Raw genomic sequence first — 18,394 nt, forward strand, 5'->3', positions numbered from 1 at the left:
ACATGATGCTGGGTTTCACTGTGTGGTCCTTTATGCAGTATTGCTCATGGCAGTCAGCTGATTGGAAGGTAGACAGAGCAGGTCTCACTGACGCTGATGAAGGCAGGTTTCATAAAATGACGGTTTAACACAGAACCTCCGTGTCTGTGCATCTCGCGGCTTCGCTCTGATCACAGGTCCTTGGTCTCAGTCCTCGTCCATTTTGCACTGCAGACGTCCTCTGTGCGCTCTGACCTTTTACAACCCTTCAAAGTGTCTCCTGACATTTATGTGAGATCATGAATCTTTAAAAGAACACAGACATTGACAAGCTCACATTGTGTCAGATGTCTCCTGGAGAGATGGAAAAATGCCACATCTGTATTTCACAATCAGAGACTCTTCTGAAAAGAAGTCTTTGTACGTTGATGTGACTGAGCTACAAAACTCAGACTCAGTGCCGTTTACGGCCTCCGCCGGCTGCCACGTCTCTTGGGGGCTGTGCTGTGAGAGCGCAGGACGGTGAGGGATCCTGTCGACTCAAACTCAGTGCTGGAGGTGATGGAAGTGAAACCGTGAGCAGCAGTGCAGGACTACAGAGGAAAGGCTGATGGAAGGACTAGTTGTAGCACATCAGCTTCCCCTGTGGCTGGAGGAGGAGGAGGAGGAAGAGTAAGGGGGAGGAAGGTTAGGAGGAGGGGAAGGAGGAGGAGGAGGAGGAAGAGTAAGGGGGAGGAAGGTTAGGAGGAGGGGAAGGAGGAGGAGGAGGAGGAAGAGTAAGGGGGAGGAAGGTTAGGAGGAGGGGGAGGAGGAAGAGGAATTGGGAGGAGGAAGAGGAAGAGTGGGGGGGTGGGGGTATGAGAAGGAGGAGGGGGAGGAGGAGGAGTAAGGGGGACAGGTGATTCATGGCAGCTGGAGGGAAACACCTGCTCTCTACCAAACTCGCACATGGACGTGCAGACACCACAGCCCTTCAACGTACACGCGCTCTTTAGCCACACAGCTGATGAACAGCCTCTGAGCCCCTTAGAACCCGGGGAATCAGCCTGCAGACGCTGGACGGCAGCTGCAGCTGCTGGAGAAGACCAGGCTGTGGTTTGGCTCGTAGCGAGGAAGGAGTCACACTCCAGCTTCTCATAGTAAGAGGGGGGGGGGTGTCTGTGTGTGAGGGGGGTCACAACCCAAATGCACGGAGCAGCTGGAGGGTCCCGATGCAGCGATCGGGATCCGCACATCTGTCACATCTGTCACATCTGGACGACCACAGGCCGGTGGCCACACAGGCGTCGGTGTCTGATGTCACAATTTAATAGCTTTTAGTGAGTTTCAGTATCAGCACGCTCCTGTTCGGCCACAAACTAAAAGTAAAGGGAGAACTCAGTCATGTTCACTTCAGCTTCAGTTTCATGCAGCTTTTGAAGGGGGTCGTTTGCAAACGCTTTTTGCCAGAAGCCGTTCAGAGGCAGAGGTGGATCAGGGTGAGACAGTCTGTAAATCAACATGCAGCTGTAGATGGTGAAGGAAGAACACGTGTGCGTATTCATAAAATAAGGTCAGATTAGGTTTTATTCACAACAACGCACTGGAGAGTGTGAAGTAAAGCACACGCTGCAGCAGCACTGGATCAACTCAGGTCCTCCTCATTGTGGCAGAGTCGTTTAGTGATGAGGGTCTGACCTGTCAGTGCACAAAATGGAGGTGCAGCCATCAGGCGTCTGCAGCAGGAAACAAAAGCTCCCAAAAGAAAGCGAAGCCAGACATTTAAATGCGGTCAAACGGGGGATTTCCTGCATGAGGTCTGTAGTGGTTTGTGAAGTGTCTGACTGTTTCCTCGTCTCTCCTCACGCCTCCTCATCGGCGCCGCAGCGGCCTCCAGACGGACCAGGGCCTCCACCTGATGGAGATGCTGGCCCGCCGGGCCAAGCTCCAGATGACAGACTTCTCCGAGCTCTCGTACGTACGGCGCCGCCTTCGTCTTTGTCTCCAGAGCTGCTTTTCATGTTTCCCCAAACGTGAACCCACCCGTTTGTCCACCTGTGCAGCGGAGCGTTGTCGGAACGCTCGGAAAACTCCAAATGTGGATGGAGCTGCACCTGTTCTGTTAAAAATGGCAGTAAATAGAATCTGTTCCAAACAAAGTCAGTCCCAAATTCCATGTTCTGCACAGCGTTCGCAGAAATGGCAGCTTTTCACACATCACACAAACATTTTACTGCAGAGCCAAGAAAACACTGCACGGACGTCAACTTAAAGGATTTAGCTCCAGTTTAAAGGAATCGTTGAAAGTTGTGAAAGTACAAATCCACAGGACATCTCGCTGCGTTTTTAATAATGGATTCAGGATTTAATTCTGTCTTTGCATCCAGAGTCCCTTGGTATTCACTGTCACTCACTGGTGGCGACCAAAGCAAAGCAAAAAGAGGGAAACAGGAAGCTCCATGACACGTAAATGCCTCCAGATCCACCGCTGTGTTCAGGTGAGGTGGACCCGACCTCCCGGAGCCAAAAGCCAAAAGACACGTTGTGCTTTACCCTCACAACACTTTTCTACCTTTGAGTTGAGTGGGTAAAGGTAACAGCCCCCTCCCCCCGCCCCAGCATGTGAGGAGGGGGCACCGGGGCTCAGATCCCCATGGATCCGAGTCTTGTGCTGCTCTGGTGGCGCCGCTCGTCCAGTGTGGACCTGACGGAGCTCCATCACTCATTCCTGAGCCTGAACTGTGCCTGAACTCTCTCTCTCTCGCTTTCTGTGCGTCTCGCTCGGCCGTTGCCGTGTTCTGACACCTCCCTTCTTTTCTGCAGTTTGTATCCGGTCTCCTCTCGCTGTGGGAGCTGCCACTTTCAGAGCTGATGCTAGATTTTGTTGGGTGACTTTTCAGCGGGCGGTTTTTAATGTGGTGCCGAGGTACTGAGTCCTGAGGCGTCCATCACTTGTCTGGTTGCTATGGTTTCGTGTTGCTGTAACCGCTCCGAGGCCGGTCCGTGGGGGGTTGCGACTGTGTGGATGCTGGTGAAGCGAGGATGAGGGGGAGTGACGCTAACGCAGAGCTTCGTGGGTCGTGGGGGACGTGTGCAGACTCGGGGTCGTGCGACTCGCACAGTGATCGCCCACTCACTGAGGCGCCTCCTACTTCCACCTGTGCTGCTGCATCGAGTCCCTGGGTGGCCTGGACCGCTCTGCTCCTGCACGGCACCTTTTGTCTTTATTCTTCTATTCCTGGAATAAGAGTGTGTGTGTGTGTGGGGGGGGGCACTGGGGAGAGTGATAGATTGGAGGCTGACAAAGTGAGAGCGCCATAGATATGGAGAGAGAGAGAGAGCGAGTGGGAGAGACCCGGGGGCCTGTCCTTTGTTGTGAGCGCAGTGAAAGCCCAGCAGGGGGCGCCGCCTTGACAATTTGTCAGCGGCCACGCTTATTTTGGAGGCTCCTCCGCTGTGGCGGTGGCGCTTGAGTCCAGAGACAAAGGCTTCAGACGGACACTGAGCGCGGCGTCGCTCCTCCTCCTCGCTCCAGCGCCGCGGCCACAGAGGTTCCTCCACTCGTCAAATCAGAGTGACTTTGGCCCCAAAGAGCGCGCTCACAGAACAGCTTGTTGCTCCGCGCTCGCTACAACCAGGGTTCTGTAGGATGAGAGGCTCGTTTGAAGTGGTTGCCTGGAACGGTGTTGTCTCTGTTCGCCGCCCATGCGAGCGCCTCCGCCTCCCAGCGCCACATTAGCATTTACAGCTGCACAAAGCGCTCTGAACAGAGCCGTCGTGACCTGCGACCTCGGCTTCTGAAGAGACAACGCCGCCTCCCGCTCCTGCGCTTCCTCGGGGGCCGGAGCCGGAGCAACGCGGGCCGAGCGCCCGCAGCAGCAGGGCGTCTGCAGCCGCGCGTCCACGCCGGCACCGCATGAGTCATGACGCGGGCCTACACACTGCACCGGGCCCAGAACCTGCAGGCTGACGCACAGCCGCGCTTTCGTTTGGAACAGTTCAATAGCGATTAGATAATGGTGCCGGCCTGTTTTTAGCTGCGTGGCCCGTGGCGGCGGAGGCGGCGCCGAGGCCGAGCCTCTGACTGGAGCCGTTCGCCGAGCGATGGCGGCGGTTGCGTAAGCGCTGGCGAGTGCAGACGGGAGGTTCTGTTGAAGCGGGAGGGTCGAGGTGATGTAATGTCTGCGTCTGGGCTGAAGGGTCATAACGAGGAGCCGCCACTAGGAGGAGAGAGTGGATGTGAACTGGATGAGGAGCCGGCGCATGTTCACTTTATTAGGAACCGCTGTGCAGCCTGGTGCTGGTGGACCTCACGCTGGACCAGCTCCCTCCTCTGCTCCGCTGCTGCTGTAGTTCAGCGCAGTCTCAGACGCTGCCTCAGAGCGAGGAGGTTTTTTACAAGGTTCAAAGTGGGAGCTGTGTTTGTGTGGGAGGCAGAGGGCGACAGATGGAAACGAGATGGACTCAACGCGAGTGATTTCTCCCTCTTCATCACACACGGAGACGTTGCCTGATGAGTCGTTCATAGATGTGACGAATGTATCAGCTTTGTACCTCGGAGGAGAAATAATGGCCAAAGAAGCAGCCACTGCGCCGTGTGCACGTGAAGCTGAGTCGGGCGTTTCCCTCCGCGCCGCTTCTATTTAAATAAGGCTCCAAAACAAAGATCACGTGTTGAGACGACGGCAGCGCGTAGCTGCTTTTCTCCTGTTGTTTGGGCTCTTGGTTTCCTTGACTTTCCCTCCCGGGGATTATTTTTTTGGGCCCAGTCTAATTAGTTTGCTGTTGCATCTTAAATGTTGAGCGTACGATTCCTGCTGCATAAAAACCTGCTGGATGTGTTTTTGTTTTGATTCGCTGACCTCAGGCCCAGGAAACCAATTAAAAACCCACAAGACTGCCTAACGAACGCTCCACTGACTCCTTATTGCTTTAGAGAGATTCAGCTGATGGTCAGAGGTTCTGGAGGTCCAAGTCAGAGGAACAGCAACCACGACCTTCATGAAGGTCATTGTTTTATTTCCACGATGATAACCTCAGATACTGATCTCCATTCGCCCTTTGGAAACGCTACCTATTTAGGATTTAACTTACTTCTACTGGAACGTATTAAATTGTTCTTCTAAACTGGACTTTCGCCTTTTTTGTGACTGAACCTGAGGACTCAGACCTCACACTCTGCAAGAAAACCCAACATGCAACCGTTTCAATCCATCAACCTGAGACAAAAGCCCGTTTTCTGAATCTCTGCAAGCTTTCGCCCCCAGAAGCACAAGGGTTCGGACCTGCTCTATTAATGAAGTGCCCATATTTTATAATAGCAGCACAATGCGTCCTGGACGGGGGACCTGGTCATACATCTCCCTCCTGGACGTTCAGTCTGAGTTACAGTAGGGAAAAACAAAGGTTAATCACACTGGGAGGCTCCGCTGAGCCTCCGACCACCCAGCTCCTCCCGGCTCTCGCCTTTCAGCTCAAGCTGCTCCATGTTGGACGCAGCTATAGCACTGAAGCCTTTTTGTTGTTAATCTCCATCTATCACCGTAACGCTTTCCATCGCTGCCTCCTCTCAGACTGTGCTCTTATTAATAACCCGTCCTCCCGCCTCCGACCCGCTGCTCCTCTGGTCCCAGCGCGCTTAAATGCCAATGGCTGCATTACATTGAGATTCGAGAGGTTATCGCACAGCGGTGATGGAGATTGAACGGAACAAGAGACGCCTGGTTAAAACCTGCAACCTCTCGTCTTCCTCCGTCTGAAAATCATCCTTTGTCCGTGAAAAATGGAAGCTTTGTGTTGTGGTTTGGCTTCCAGCGGTGAATGAACGTGTGTGTGTGTGTGTGTGTGTTTTACAGGGTGGTGGGACCCGCTGTGACCTTCAAAGTGAGACCCAACAGCCAGAACGTCAGCACCGCAGATGTGGCCAACGTGGCTGGTGAGTTCATGCGTCTTCGCGGAGACAGGCCATTACGGCCGCACCTGAGCCCGCGCCGCATTGTTCAGAACTCCACTCCAAAGTGAAATGGGTTTGACGGCGCCGACAACGTGTGGCAGCTTTTCTGTTCCTCTGCTCACGTGGTTCAGTTTCCCTGGACCTGGTTTAGGACAGAGACGTGATACGTGAGGAGCTAACGTCACAGCATACGTTAGCTCTGCCTCCATTCTGAAGACCCTCCGGATCCAACGCCTGGTTCTGCCCGCTCAGTCCTGAATCCAGTCCAGCTGTGAGTGAATGTACAGGGCCGCGGTGTGACTCATGGTAATGAGGCGAGGGTGTCGATGAGGCGGGGAATAAAGGGAGGAGGGATGTTTGCCATTAGCCAAGCTGTCAGTCCCAGGGAACTGTCCTGATATTTCCTGGGCCCGGTTCCAGATCCACACAGCAGATCCTCAGCCCTGGGGAAATGGAACCCGCGTGACCCGCTCAGATTCACATCCTACACACACACACACACACACACACACACACACACACACACACACACACACACACACACACACACACACACACACACACAGTCGCTGCTGATTATGTAACGGCTTCTCTCCGGTTTTTAAGTGCCGCTGTTGGCGGCGCCGGCTTCGCGGGTCACCGATGAGCCGGCTTGTTATTAACATTTGACAGAACGTGCTCCAGATGAAATACAGCGTCCTCGCCGCTAAAGTGCAGCAGCGTGGGTGGAGCATCTTTAAAGTGTCGTTTGTCATATTCAACTAGAATAGCAATCCGTCCCAGAGCGCACATTTTCCTGCCCGGCCCGGTTTATGGTGCTTCTCTGAAACATTAAGCTTTACACCGACGTTGTAATGACGTCGTTACCTCGCCGTTTATAGCTGAGGCTGGACGTCCGTCTCTGTCACAGACGTATGTGCTCGGCAGCTGTGTGGGAAATCATGCAGTCTGATTCCCGTGAACCCGTCGGCGAAGGATCACGACTGTTTAACGCAGCACAGAACTTAAATCTAGTTTAGTGCTGTTTGAGCTGAGACGCCTTGTTTGAGATGTTAGTCTGGAGATTCAAGGTGTTCATCTCACGCAACGCTTAATTGAAAAAGGCTGCGCATTGTTTCAAGTCAAGTTGTAGATTTTAATATTTCAGTTTGAAATCTGTATATTTAATTTTATTAAATATTTCCTGACGTTATTAACAAATATTCATCTTAAAACCACTTTTTATTTTTCACCGCAGCCTAGACATTGTTCTTCCTACAGCAGGTTGATTTTGTCCACTAGGTCGGTTGAGCCTTCAGGCCTGGCCGTGCTTTAGGAGGCCGCGTTCAGGGCCTTCAGCGCCTTTGTCAAACGTGACGGGTGGATGTCAAGATGGTGGGCAGCGGGGCGGTGACCCACATTGTCCGGCCGAGGACGGGCGGGGGACCCGGCGGCCGCTTTCAGTCGTGCGTCGCGGCCGTGAGAACGGGACCCCCTGAATAGACCGGAGGTCAGGGTCAGGACAGCGGGCAGCTCAATTAGTACTTAAAGCAGGAGGCGAGCAGCTGATCCCTGCTCCGTCTGCTCCCTCCACTCGTGCTTTTGCTTTGCGCACATGCTAATCGTAGCTCGGTGTGAGGACAGCTACTCACCCGTGGCCCAGGGTTGTCCACTCTGGGGATTATTGCTGGTTCGGAGTCGCTCCTCCTCCTTTCCTCGTGTTAAACTTAACCCCTCATTGTCAGCGGCAGACAAAGGGAGAGCTGCTGCCGGCTCTGAGGTTGACGCGTTGGGTCACTATAGGTTTGATGAGTTAGAAAGACCTCGTCCCTCTGAGACATGGAGACAATAGTTAATTGACATGCTAATTAGTAAAACTACACAAATTGCCAGCTCCTCTGGGTCACGAGTCGAGGCTTCCTTTACAGTAGCAGCAGTGGAAACGATCTGAGCTCCTTGGGTTTTTTGGTGCGTCTGGGTCTTTCCTTTCCTTCCGGTGACTTTTCGTCTCCTCGTCTGAGTGGATTAGCATAGATCTTGTATGCTGACAGCGCTGACCTTCACTGGAGCTAAACACTTGTCAAAATGCCAAATGTAATTACTGATCTCTTTAGGTCAAAGTAATGTGTTTCATCTCCCTCACTTCGGCCCATTATTGATGCGCAGGTCCTCAGACTACAGAGGAGTCGCGCTTTTTCCCTCGCCCTGCAGCTGCGCGTCCTCGCATGTGTTTGTGTGTCACAATTATTATCCGTGTGGACAACTTCATCCGTCCCCTCGCTGAGACGTCTTTGTGTGACTTTGTCGGCCCGTGTGCTCTCAGATCCTGTGATTACGGCCAATTTAAAGTTATCTCACACAGATGCAGAGTGCTTCCCTTCAAAAGGTCGCTGTCATCATCATCATCATCATCATCATCACCATCATCATCTCCATTACCGTTGCTCTGTAAATTGCACGCCGTGGAATCGTCAGGTGTGTTGTGGTGTCTTGACATGAGCCGCGCGTCAAAGCAGCTCCTCTGCCGCTGTTTGTCTTTCGCTGTTTATTAGGAAAAAGGCATAAATGCCACCACTTTGGCGTCTCTCTGTGGAGTCGACTCTCGCAGCTCCTCAGATTATCACGTCCCCGCCGTCCCCTGCTTACACTCTCCGTGTTTGTGCTCCATGGTCACGTTTGACAAGCGATCGCTGCACACTGCGACTGATTTTGAGTCACTGCCACCTCGGCGTGGAACTCCTTTTAATTGTTCCCATTGATTGCCGCTCTGATTGCATTGGAAGCAGCTCTGGCAGTGGGATCCAACCAGCAGAGTGTGGGTCCCCGTCGGCTGCGCGGAAAGTCTTCCAGTCGTTCCAGTTAACGTGCTAATCAGTTCTCACCGCACGCCGAAGGCTAATCACATGTCGACGTTCCCTCACCTGTTGCTCCAGAAAATAATCAAAAGATGGAGGCAGAGCGGCGACGAGAGGGATGAAGGCTGTTTGGCTGTTTAGTGATGCAATTTGTTGTGACAGCGTGCAGCGTTTTCATCTCTCCGCTTGTCGTCATAGCGGAGCTGGAGGCGCTTTGTGCAATTTCAAGATGCCTCATCCAGGCCTAAAAAAGCCTGCCCACACACACACACACACACACACACACACACACACACACACACACACACACACACACACACACACCATCACCTGTGGTTGTTTTGATCCGACTTCAGAGAGAGCAGGGAGCCGAGCGCTGGGCTCTGGAGCCTCGCGAGCATCTGTGAGTCCTGCCGTGGAGCTGAGCTGAGGGGAGGGAGGGATGCTGGGGGGGGGCAGGTGTGGGCCGGGTCGGGTTTGCACAGCGGTGAGACTCAGCCGAGCAGCCAAACAGCCCTGATCCACCACTGCTCCTGTCTCCGCTGCTGCAGCTGGCAGCGTCCCCGCGTCGGCAGCCGCTCCCAGACGGACACCTCCGAGCGGAGCTGCCTGCGCTCGCATCACTCTTGCATCATTCCCCCGACTGCAGGGCGGCCGTGGAAGCAGCGGCTCATCGGCGTTTACAGTGTTTGTGAAGCCGCTTTTCGAGCTCCGGTGACGGCTCTCGGCCTGAATCGCTGTGAATCCGTGAACACACACCTGCACGCACACTAGACCAACACTGCTTTTTAATTCAACACATCCATAATGGCACCATCTTTTAGGACAGTGTCAAGGTGCCTCTTTGCTTCATATTTTATTTATAATCTAATTTAAATCTTACTGAATTACACATAATTGATATCCCACTAACTCTGTAATCCCATCTGAACGGAAGAACAGGCCTGGATCTCCCAAAAACTTGTTAGCGCTGAGGCTGAATAATTTAATATACATCTTTAAACTGCAGTGGACGGGTGTGAAATCATCTCAGCGCATTTTCTTAATATCCTCAGACTTAATGACCATGTCTGTCTGATGGCTTCTTTTAATGATCTTTCTTTCTCATCCCACTGTTTTTTTTAAACGTCTTTCCACACGTGGTACCTGTGCTGTCACGAAATTACTTATTAAATCATTAGCGGACAGTTGGATGGCAGCGCAGACCAGGAGGCGCTCAACTTCTCCCAGTAATAAATGTGTCCGGAACAATGCGAACGGCGGTGGAACCAGGACGAATGGCGTGAAGTCGAAGATGCTTCACCTGTAGCTCCATCAGTCCGTTCATTATGTGGGTCCCGGGTCTCCGGCACCAGGTTCCCAGATGTGTTCCCTGCTTCTGTGTCTCACAGTTTCCACCTCCTTCGTGGGAACGTGACCTTTGAGGCGTTTCATGACCTCACCAGTCCATCGCTTACCGTGCACGGCGGCTCCAGCTCAGACTTTCAGTTATTACCGACGCCTGGCTGGTGCCGCCTGTTGCTCGCTCGCCCGCTCGCTCGCTCGCTCGCTCTCTCAGAGGCCGCCTGGACCCCGCAGCTCATTTTTAGCCGTCTTCAAGATGTCTGATGAGACGTGGAGGCAGACAGCTGGATTGATTGGCCCCTCTTGAGCACACAGGCCTTGATTACAACTGCACTCAAGTGTCCCCAGTCTCCCTGGTCCTCGCGGCGGCCTCTCTCTCCTCTCATCCCGTCCTCACACAGCGGCTGTGTGAGGGGAGAGAACAGAACGGGGCCCAGTGACTAACCTCTGCATGGGAACGTGAGCGGGCGAGGATGGAGCTGCCTGTTCCCCGGGTTCGCAGTGAATTTGGAATCGTGTCAGATTTAGATCAGTATTTTAGGAAATGAGCAGAGGCAGCGCTGGCGGCTCACATAATCTGCCACATGCAGGTTTTTAGCCGGGTTCAGGCACCGACAACCGCCCGTCCCGTCGCTGAGAAGGTTTCGCTGGTATAAACAGCCGCTTGTGGTTTTGTCGCCACAGAAATAGTGCTGAACAGATCATTGAGCCTCTGCCTGTTCCCCTGTGATCTGTGCCTGGTGGGTGGAGGTATTTCTGTTCATTGGCAGTAATGAAATGCTGGTCTTTAATTAGAGCGTGTTGTAACTTTACATCTGCTCGTATCTGGCCGTAACGTCTGACTCTAGTGCAGCCTGAGCAGTAGGTGCACATTAGGTTTTACTTAGGGTTTAGCTGTTGGCTGACGACCTGTGGCTCTGATTCACTATTAGCAAAAGTGTAAAAACGGCAGCACGGATTAGACGTTAAGGACGTTAAGGACGAGCTGAACCTCAGGGGAGCTTCTGAACCCGGACTGTGATGACGGTTGTTGTGTCCTTGCCTGTTTTCTCCACTTCAGCCCCTCGGGAACTAAACTTTTCCTAATGCTGTGTTTGATTCAGAGAAACAGATCGCATCCAATGACCAATGACAGCGTCCGCTCGTGTTTTTGCTGTTTTCGTTCCTCAACCTTTAATCAAACAGCAGAACGAAGCCTTTCAGCGCTGATCAATATGACAAACGGCAGTGGACCCGTGCGGGTTCTGTCTTGTCGGACCCCGGTGGTTCTGCAGCGGAGCACGGTTCTCCATGCTTTCATATCACTTCTTTCTTCTTTCTTAAGAGCCACAGCCCCGAGTTGAAATGTCCTCACCGCAGTCATCGTGTTTCATGTAGAGGAAAAGTGAGCGACAAAGGCAGTCAAGAGCTTCAAAGGCTTCTGGTGACATTTAGCACTCGGTATCTTCAAAGAGCAGGGCCTCTTTTGTAGTTCTTCTTTTTGTGTATAATTAATGAAGCCCTTCCTATGGATTCCACTGCTCCTCTGTCTTTCCTTTAGCCCCGTTTTTGGAGCTGGATTAGAGGAGCAGATTAGGGGAGCGCAGCCTGGTCGGAGCGCTGCTGATGAGACTTTCCCAGATGAACGTGTCAGTGAGGGGTTTGAGGAGGCTGAAACACGTCACACGATGATTGACAGGAAAGCTGACATCACAGGCTGCAGCCGTTCACGAAGACCGACCTTTATGCCATCGTTCCGTTTGACTTCAAGAGAAGCTCTGGATAAATGTATCAGCTCCGTGCAACAATGTGGAGTGACCCCTGGTCCAAATGATCGGCTATGGATATTAATCCAACATAAAGTCCAACATCCCGGATCCCACCTGCCGTACACGTCTTCCCACAGAGCTGAAGGATGACCCGCGGTGCACATTACTGTGCTCATCTCATGTTAATGTGCCGAGCGTTTCCCCGCTGAAAGGCCAAGTACAGATCTGTCAGGAAAATTGAGAAGGTTGCGTTTGCCTGTCTGAAGGACGGGATGGGATGAATTATGCATCAGCTGGAGGAAAAGATGAACATCAAGAGCGTCGTTCCTGGCAACAGGAGCCGTGTTGTAATTCTCGGCCAAATCTGATAAAACACATGAATCAGAATCGATGTTTGTTCTACAAAGTGATGTCCATCATGTGAAATAACTGACGTCCAAACAAAATCCCCCTCGGCGCAGAATTACACTGAACACCGCTGCTGATTAAATCACAATTTGATCTTAATCAATACTATCTTTAATTACAGAGGATTTTGTGTCACAGTGTTGCTTTTAGATTTCAGCCACATTTCCATTGCAGCTGCTGCTATTTTGACTGAATGTGATTATTGAGCTGGAGGTCTTCAGGCTGAGAGATGGTTCTGTTCTCTGCGGAGGATGCAGTTGCCACCTTTCTTCTTTCAGGAGGAAAGTGTTGCTGAAAAATAGATTTTGAGTGTCCGTCTCCTCCGAAGTGTCAGAACACGTCTAAACGTCCAGGTCGGGTCGGCCTCGAAGACGCCGCTCAGGGACCATGTGACCTGCGTGTCCGAATCAGCTGTGGGATCCTTTTATTGAGGGGAATGTCGTTGGATGTGTGTTTATGGTTTAAAGAGCTCAGCACTGATCTGCATGTTCAAAATGACACGTCTCTCATGCAACGGACCCTCACAGATCAGTGACCTGCCTTGAAGGCGCGGCTGAGGGTGCGTTTGATGCGGAGGACGGCGCCGTCCAAGCGCTCTGTCTAATTCCGCCTGTCAACAGGCGAGTGAGAAAAACACGGCGGCGGTAATAGGACGCAGGGAAGTGTTGCATTAGCACCTTCAAGTGTAAATAGCTTCCTATATTGGCTGTTAGACCCACGTCACCTGGCAAGGTGATGCGCCGCGGTGCGGGTGGGTGGGGATTCGCAGGGAGGCATATTAGCTGTGTCAAAAACAGCACAGACTCCGCAGATTATAATTAGTCCTCCTCCCATCCCTCCCTCTGTTTGTGTTTTAATCTGCTATTGATGAAAGACGCGTATTTGTTTCTTCAGCTGCACACTCTGTGCAATATCCTGTCGGCCTGGCTGCCTGCAAAGGGAGCCCGCTCCCCCCTCACCCCCGCTCCCCCCTCACCCCCCTCTCCTCGCTCCTTTTCTAGCTTTTGCATCATAAAGAGATTTCATCTCATCCACCTTTAGCCAGGTTTTGCCTTTGATATTATTTATTAGCTGTGGTATTGAACAGTTCGTGGCACCAGCACCTTGAATGCACCCCCCCTCCCGACACCCCCGCCCCCTCTCCCCACAATCAATACTGCTCCACATTACATATACATCAGCTCGCAGAGCAATATCGCTGCCTCTCAACCTGCGGCCTAATTAAAAAGATAAGCGGCAGGGTTTGGAGCGGCTTTAATAGGCTGCTGCTTGTTTCTAGGCCTGAATATTGAATAGAATCATGACTTTGTCGGAGATTCAGTTCATTTTGTCCAGATTGCGCTTGTCAGGCCCAGATCACGTGGAGCCGCGTCGGTCGGCTGTGCGTTGCCTCAGTGCTGTGTTTTACTGCTACAGTCATGAGTCATTTCACTAGCAGCCATTTAAAGGCTGTTGGAGCTAATTGGCTGCTGTAAATCTGCGACGATCAGTCAAGGCTTGTGATTTCATTTGCATGTGGGGACGACTGCATGAATAAACTAGACCTGGAGCGGTGTCGTTCTCCCATTGTCCTGGCCTTGGTGTCGCGGGGTCAACTGTCCATTGGATTCTGACTATTAGTCAATGTGGCGCAGACACTTTGCTGCTGACGGAGCAGCTGTTCTGGGTTTTATTAAAGAGGTCATGGGGTCGCGTGGATAAAAGACGCAGAGGAACCTTCATAGCTGAACGTCAATACTTGACACCTGGAGGTCGGCAGCTCTTCGACACCGTGGGAATGACGCCCGCTAGACGTCTGATCCGCTTCCATGAAATGCTCAGATTCACAGATTCAGATTCACATCGCTGTCCATCTGTGAACAAACCAGCACTTTGCAGCCTCTTTCTTCTAAGGAACCAGTGGTTTCTTTTTCCTACTGGCTGCCAATAAAATGTGCCGAGTCAGCTGACGGGTCGGATCGGGGGTTCGGGACCCATTGAACATGTTCTGCAGCCTGACGCTGCTCTTCTTGTTTCTCTGTTTTCTCTGACCCATTTTTCCTTCTTCACCAGAAGGTCCAACAAGTTAAACCCCTAATGTTTTAGATTTAGATTAATGGTGAAATGTGAGACAGTTTACATGAACCCTGGGACCGAGTCCTAACCCTGAATTTACTAGGAAGAAGCTGCAGCCGATGAAGACCCTGTTTTATTTCTAGTCTTCTGAAACCAACTAACTGATATTTCTCTTCTTTTTTGTTTCTGGTCAGTTTTTACCTTCAGTGGCAAATGTAAAAGTCTTGGTGACCAACGTCCGTGTTTCCTACTCGTTTGTCAGTTCATTCCCCATCTTATGCTGTTTTATCAGACACATGTACAGATCCTGGATATGTGCGAGTCCCGAGGCTCAGATATCAGCAGAAATCTGTCCTTGTCGACGCCTACACAGTAGTTGGGCACAAAATGTGTCTTCATGACCTAAAGTAAAGAGTAAATCTCCTGCAGCGCTTCTCAGAGTCAGGTTTTGTCTGGTGCAGACCATGAGGTGTGGACACTGATGACACCACTAAAACACGCGATACAATCGTAAACTGTCAGCAGGTTGTTGCGTGGGTCACATCGATGTTCTGCCAGCAGACGTTTTCCAGGTCGCGAGGTCGGGAGGAACTGGCTGCGTGCTACATAAACTTCCCTTTAATGCCCAGAGATCAGAGCTGTTAAATGAGGTCAGCGCCGGGCGGCGTTTGCGTTTCCCTTCGTCTGACCCGCTGCCCCCCCTCGCATTTTCCAGGAGTTTGTCCCAATGCGAATGCGAAATAACCGATTTTCTGCGGGTTCACGGATCAGAAGGCAGCGGCCCGGCGCTCGGCCCGGCGCTCGGCCCGGCGCCCGGCCCGGCGCTTGGCCCGGCCGGGTTAGCGGCCGCGAGGCTGCGCGGCGTCTGCTGCTCCCTGACAGACACGGTGTGTGATTTGCAGCGACAGGCGGAACAAATGTCGGTAATGAGGTCACCTTGGGCTGCAGGTCTGTGTCCTGATCCCTCCTCTCCCCCTGCGTGCACGGGAGGAAAGAGCCACACGGAGGGAGAAAATGCAGTGAGTGACAGCCTCCTCAGTGGTTAATACCTGCACTACCGGCATAAAAGCGCCAAAATAAAAGCACGTAACGGGTTGGAGGTTTTTAAAGCCCGCGGAGCATGAGCTGCACTTCAGCTCACCTTCAGCACGTGTCCTCATCAAACCGCGACCTTCAGAACGTGACAACCGAGGAAAGACGATTTGCTTCCTGTTCACGGCGCGCTGACATGCGTTTAGAGTGTGAGAAAATCTAACGCTGCAGCTCCAGTTAGAAACGATCCCAGAAAGACGACATATATCTGTAATATTATGTGGTAGCTGTAGGAATGTTGGGTTTCCTAGTGTGTGTGTGTCAGGCTGTAGCTTCTCATGTTTACACCTTTTATGAACCTCTTCCTGCTTCATTTTGCTGCCTTGTGTTCTTGATTAATTATCATTGGGAGACGTCTTAAAAGAAACCGTCACCAGTGGGACGAGACGTCCGTCCAGGAGCTGCTGCTGAAGCCCAGCGTGGACGCGTGCGTCCATCACCCGACCCACATGTGCTGCAGTAGAACTGAAGGAGTGATGGGTCGAAGCAGGACCGGCTGATTCCTGCCGCTGCTCCTCCATCGGCGGCAGTAACAGCTGCTTCTCAGGTGTGGCGTGTAGTGAGACCTGGAGTCACAGTGAGTCTCAGGCTTCCTTTGTAACCCTGATGTAATCATGGTGTAGAACATAAAAGCCTTTATTGCTGCTGCTTTTCTTCAGCTTGCCTCATCTGCCTCTGCTTCCTTCACCTTCTTTTTCTCCGAATGCTCCAAACTCCAGCCTGACTCGATTCCTCCATTACTTTAAATGAGTAAAGAAGCTGACGGCGGTGAAGGAGCCACCGTGAAACTAGGGAGGAAAAAGATTTCAGTGTTATTGTGGTGACTTGGAGTGTGTGAGAGGTTCTCTGGGTTATTCAGCGGAGCAGCCGGCGCATCAGCACAGGCATTAGCCGTAACATCATTACCAGCGTTATCTGAGACCTGCAGCTCGCTTCTGGTTCTTCCCCAGACGTCTGTGCACCAATCAACAGTACAGCCAGTCTTCATATTTCACATCTGTATATTTACCCTCAGTCTATGAAAACCAAACGTCAGTGGTTTCAATCCTTTTCCGCCTTTTGACCTCAGACATCACTAAAGCAACAGGTCCAGAAATAAGACGGCGCCCGTAAAGCGCCGTTAGCTTCTCCAGCGTTAGCTTCACATCCATCTTTGTGCTCCGGAGCCGCCGCCGCCTTTACCTGCGCCTCAGCTCGGCTTCACCGCTGAAGGTCCTAATGATGCACCTGCTGCAGGAAGCCGGGCCTTCGACGGGCTGCAGCCTCCAGGGAGGAGGAGACGCGCTCTCATCTTCAGCCTGTGAGTGGGTGCCGTCGGCCCGGTAGCAGCTCATCCCCCGTCACAAGCGCTTAAACAGGGACTTCAGACAGCAGCGTGTTTCATGCCAGAGGTGGCGCTTTGTTTGCTCTAAACTCCACAGCGCAGGCTTCTCTGTTGGGCTCAGGCCGCTCACCGCTCTGCAGCTCACTGCTTCCAGTCAACTGGCATCCGTCCAGAGCTGCTGCGTTCTAAGACTCTGTTACTGTTTGTGCGGTTTCGTAATATTATTGTCATGTTAGAATCATCGTGTTTCTGTCTGCACCTCCTCAGGACGCGTTCTAATCAAACCACCTCCGCATCTGCGTTTACGCCGTGCTTCAACGAAGGCATCGGACAAATCTGCTCTTGACGCTTCTCATATTAGTCGTGTTGTGGCAGAGTCACCTCAGATGCATATTTTAGTAATATTTACTTCACGCTGTTTGTTGATGGCTGCAGGTCGATACAGCTCCAGCAGAAGTAGTCACAATGTGCATAAGACGAACAACCTCGAGCGTCGGCCGCTCTCAAATAAATAGTTGCTGCCCAGATGAGGAGGCGGTGAAGGCAATTGCGAGCTCAAGGTTTCGTCCTGTGGCATTTCGACTGCTTGTCCTCCCTCCAGTGATAATGGAGGATATTTTCTCTAAGTTGGGTTTCAGTGCAAAGAAAGTCTGCGCGATCCCCCCTGAGAGCGCCTGCTGCCTGGCTGCCAAGCCACCTGGCCTTGGCTGCAGCCTGGTGCCAGCGGCTGCACGCGGTGGAAACACGTTTGTGTGAGCCACAAAACAGCGCAAACATTCACCTCCACAGCTTCTATCGCAGCCACATTCCAGACGTGCATTTGATCACTTTGTACTTTTCCTATGTGCAAATAGTTTTAACTTCTAGTCATCAGTAACTTTAGTTAAATACATCCTGTGCCTGGCACTGGTTTTATAGCTTGGACTCATTAAGGCGACTCCGCTCCAGGACGACGTGCGTCGTTCTTTCAGATGGAATCGTCTCATCCCCTCTGATCACCTGCATGTGGGGTCCATTTGTGAACGTAGCGAGGACAAAGCCAAGACCCAGGCGCCAAAATCACCAGAGAAAGAAAGCTTTGGCAGTGATGCAGATGATGATTTAGATCTCGTGTTCTGTGGTGGGTTCATAAAATCAAGCTCTGAGAGAACTGTAGAGTCACCAACAGGGAGGCGAGCACGTCCAGACCCTTAAAGACTAGGACGGAACCTAATGAGATCAGTATCTTCCTGAGTTAAAGTCTATTCAGGCCATTTTAGACTGTGATCCCCTGAGGCGGGAGCTTTTTAATTTCTTTGTGTCTGTTTTTTAATAGCCTGAAAGAATGAAAACACCACAAAATGCTCCCTGATAGTTTGATGGATGGAGCTATTCGTCGGACTCGTGTTCACCAGTAGATGGATGTGGAGCGTCTTCCTCCTCTGTACTGTATGTGGCGGTAGATTTGGTTCCTACTGTGGTCTGAAGCATCTGATCCCAGTGCTCGGTCCAAACCAGCCTGAACATCTGCAGGTCAAACGCTAAAAGAAAAGTCAGAAGCAGCAAACAGCACCACTGCTGTTGCCTCTCTCTCCCCCCCTCACTCATTAACATGCTCTCTCACCCAGTCGGCCAAGAAGATGAGTCATATGTACTGTAAAGGTCATCCATCAGGGAGAGAGGAGCAGCGGCAGCGGGG

General features: G+C 52.0%; 1 protein-coding gene across 1 annotated transcript in view; it reads left to right on the forward strand.

The window, feature by feature from the left end:
* Positions 1–18,394, forward strand: part of slco5a1b (solute carrier organic anion transporter family member 5A1b) — an 86,973-nt gene that overhangs the window by 17,846 nt on the left and 50,733 nt on the right. The window contains exons 10-11 of the mRNA XM_029131266.3: positions 1,846–1,932; positions 5,814–5,893. Coding sequence (XP_028987099.1) covers positions 1,846–1,932; positions 5,814–5,893 — 167 coding nt within the window. The remainder of the gene's footprint in view (positions 1–1,845; positions 1,933–5,813; positions 5,894–18,394) is intronic.

The sequence above is a fragment of the Betta splendens genome, chromosome 17 (assembly GCF_900634795.4).
Source record: "Betta splendens chromosome 17, fBetSpl5.4, whole genome shotgun sequence".
Classification (NCBI taxonomy): domain Eukaryota; kingdom Metazoa; phylum Chordata; class Actinopteri; order Anabantiformes; family Osphronemidae; genus Betta; species Betta splendens.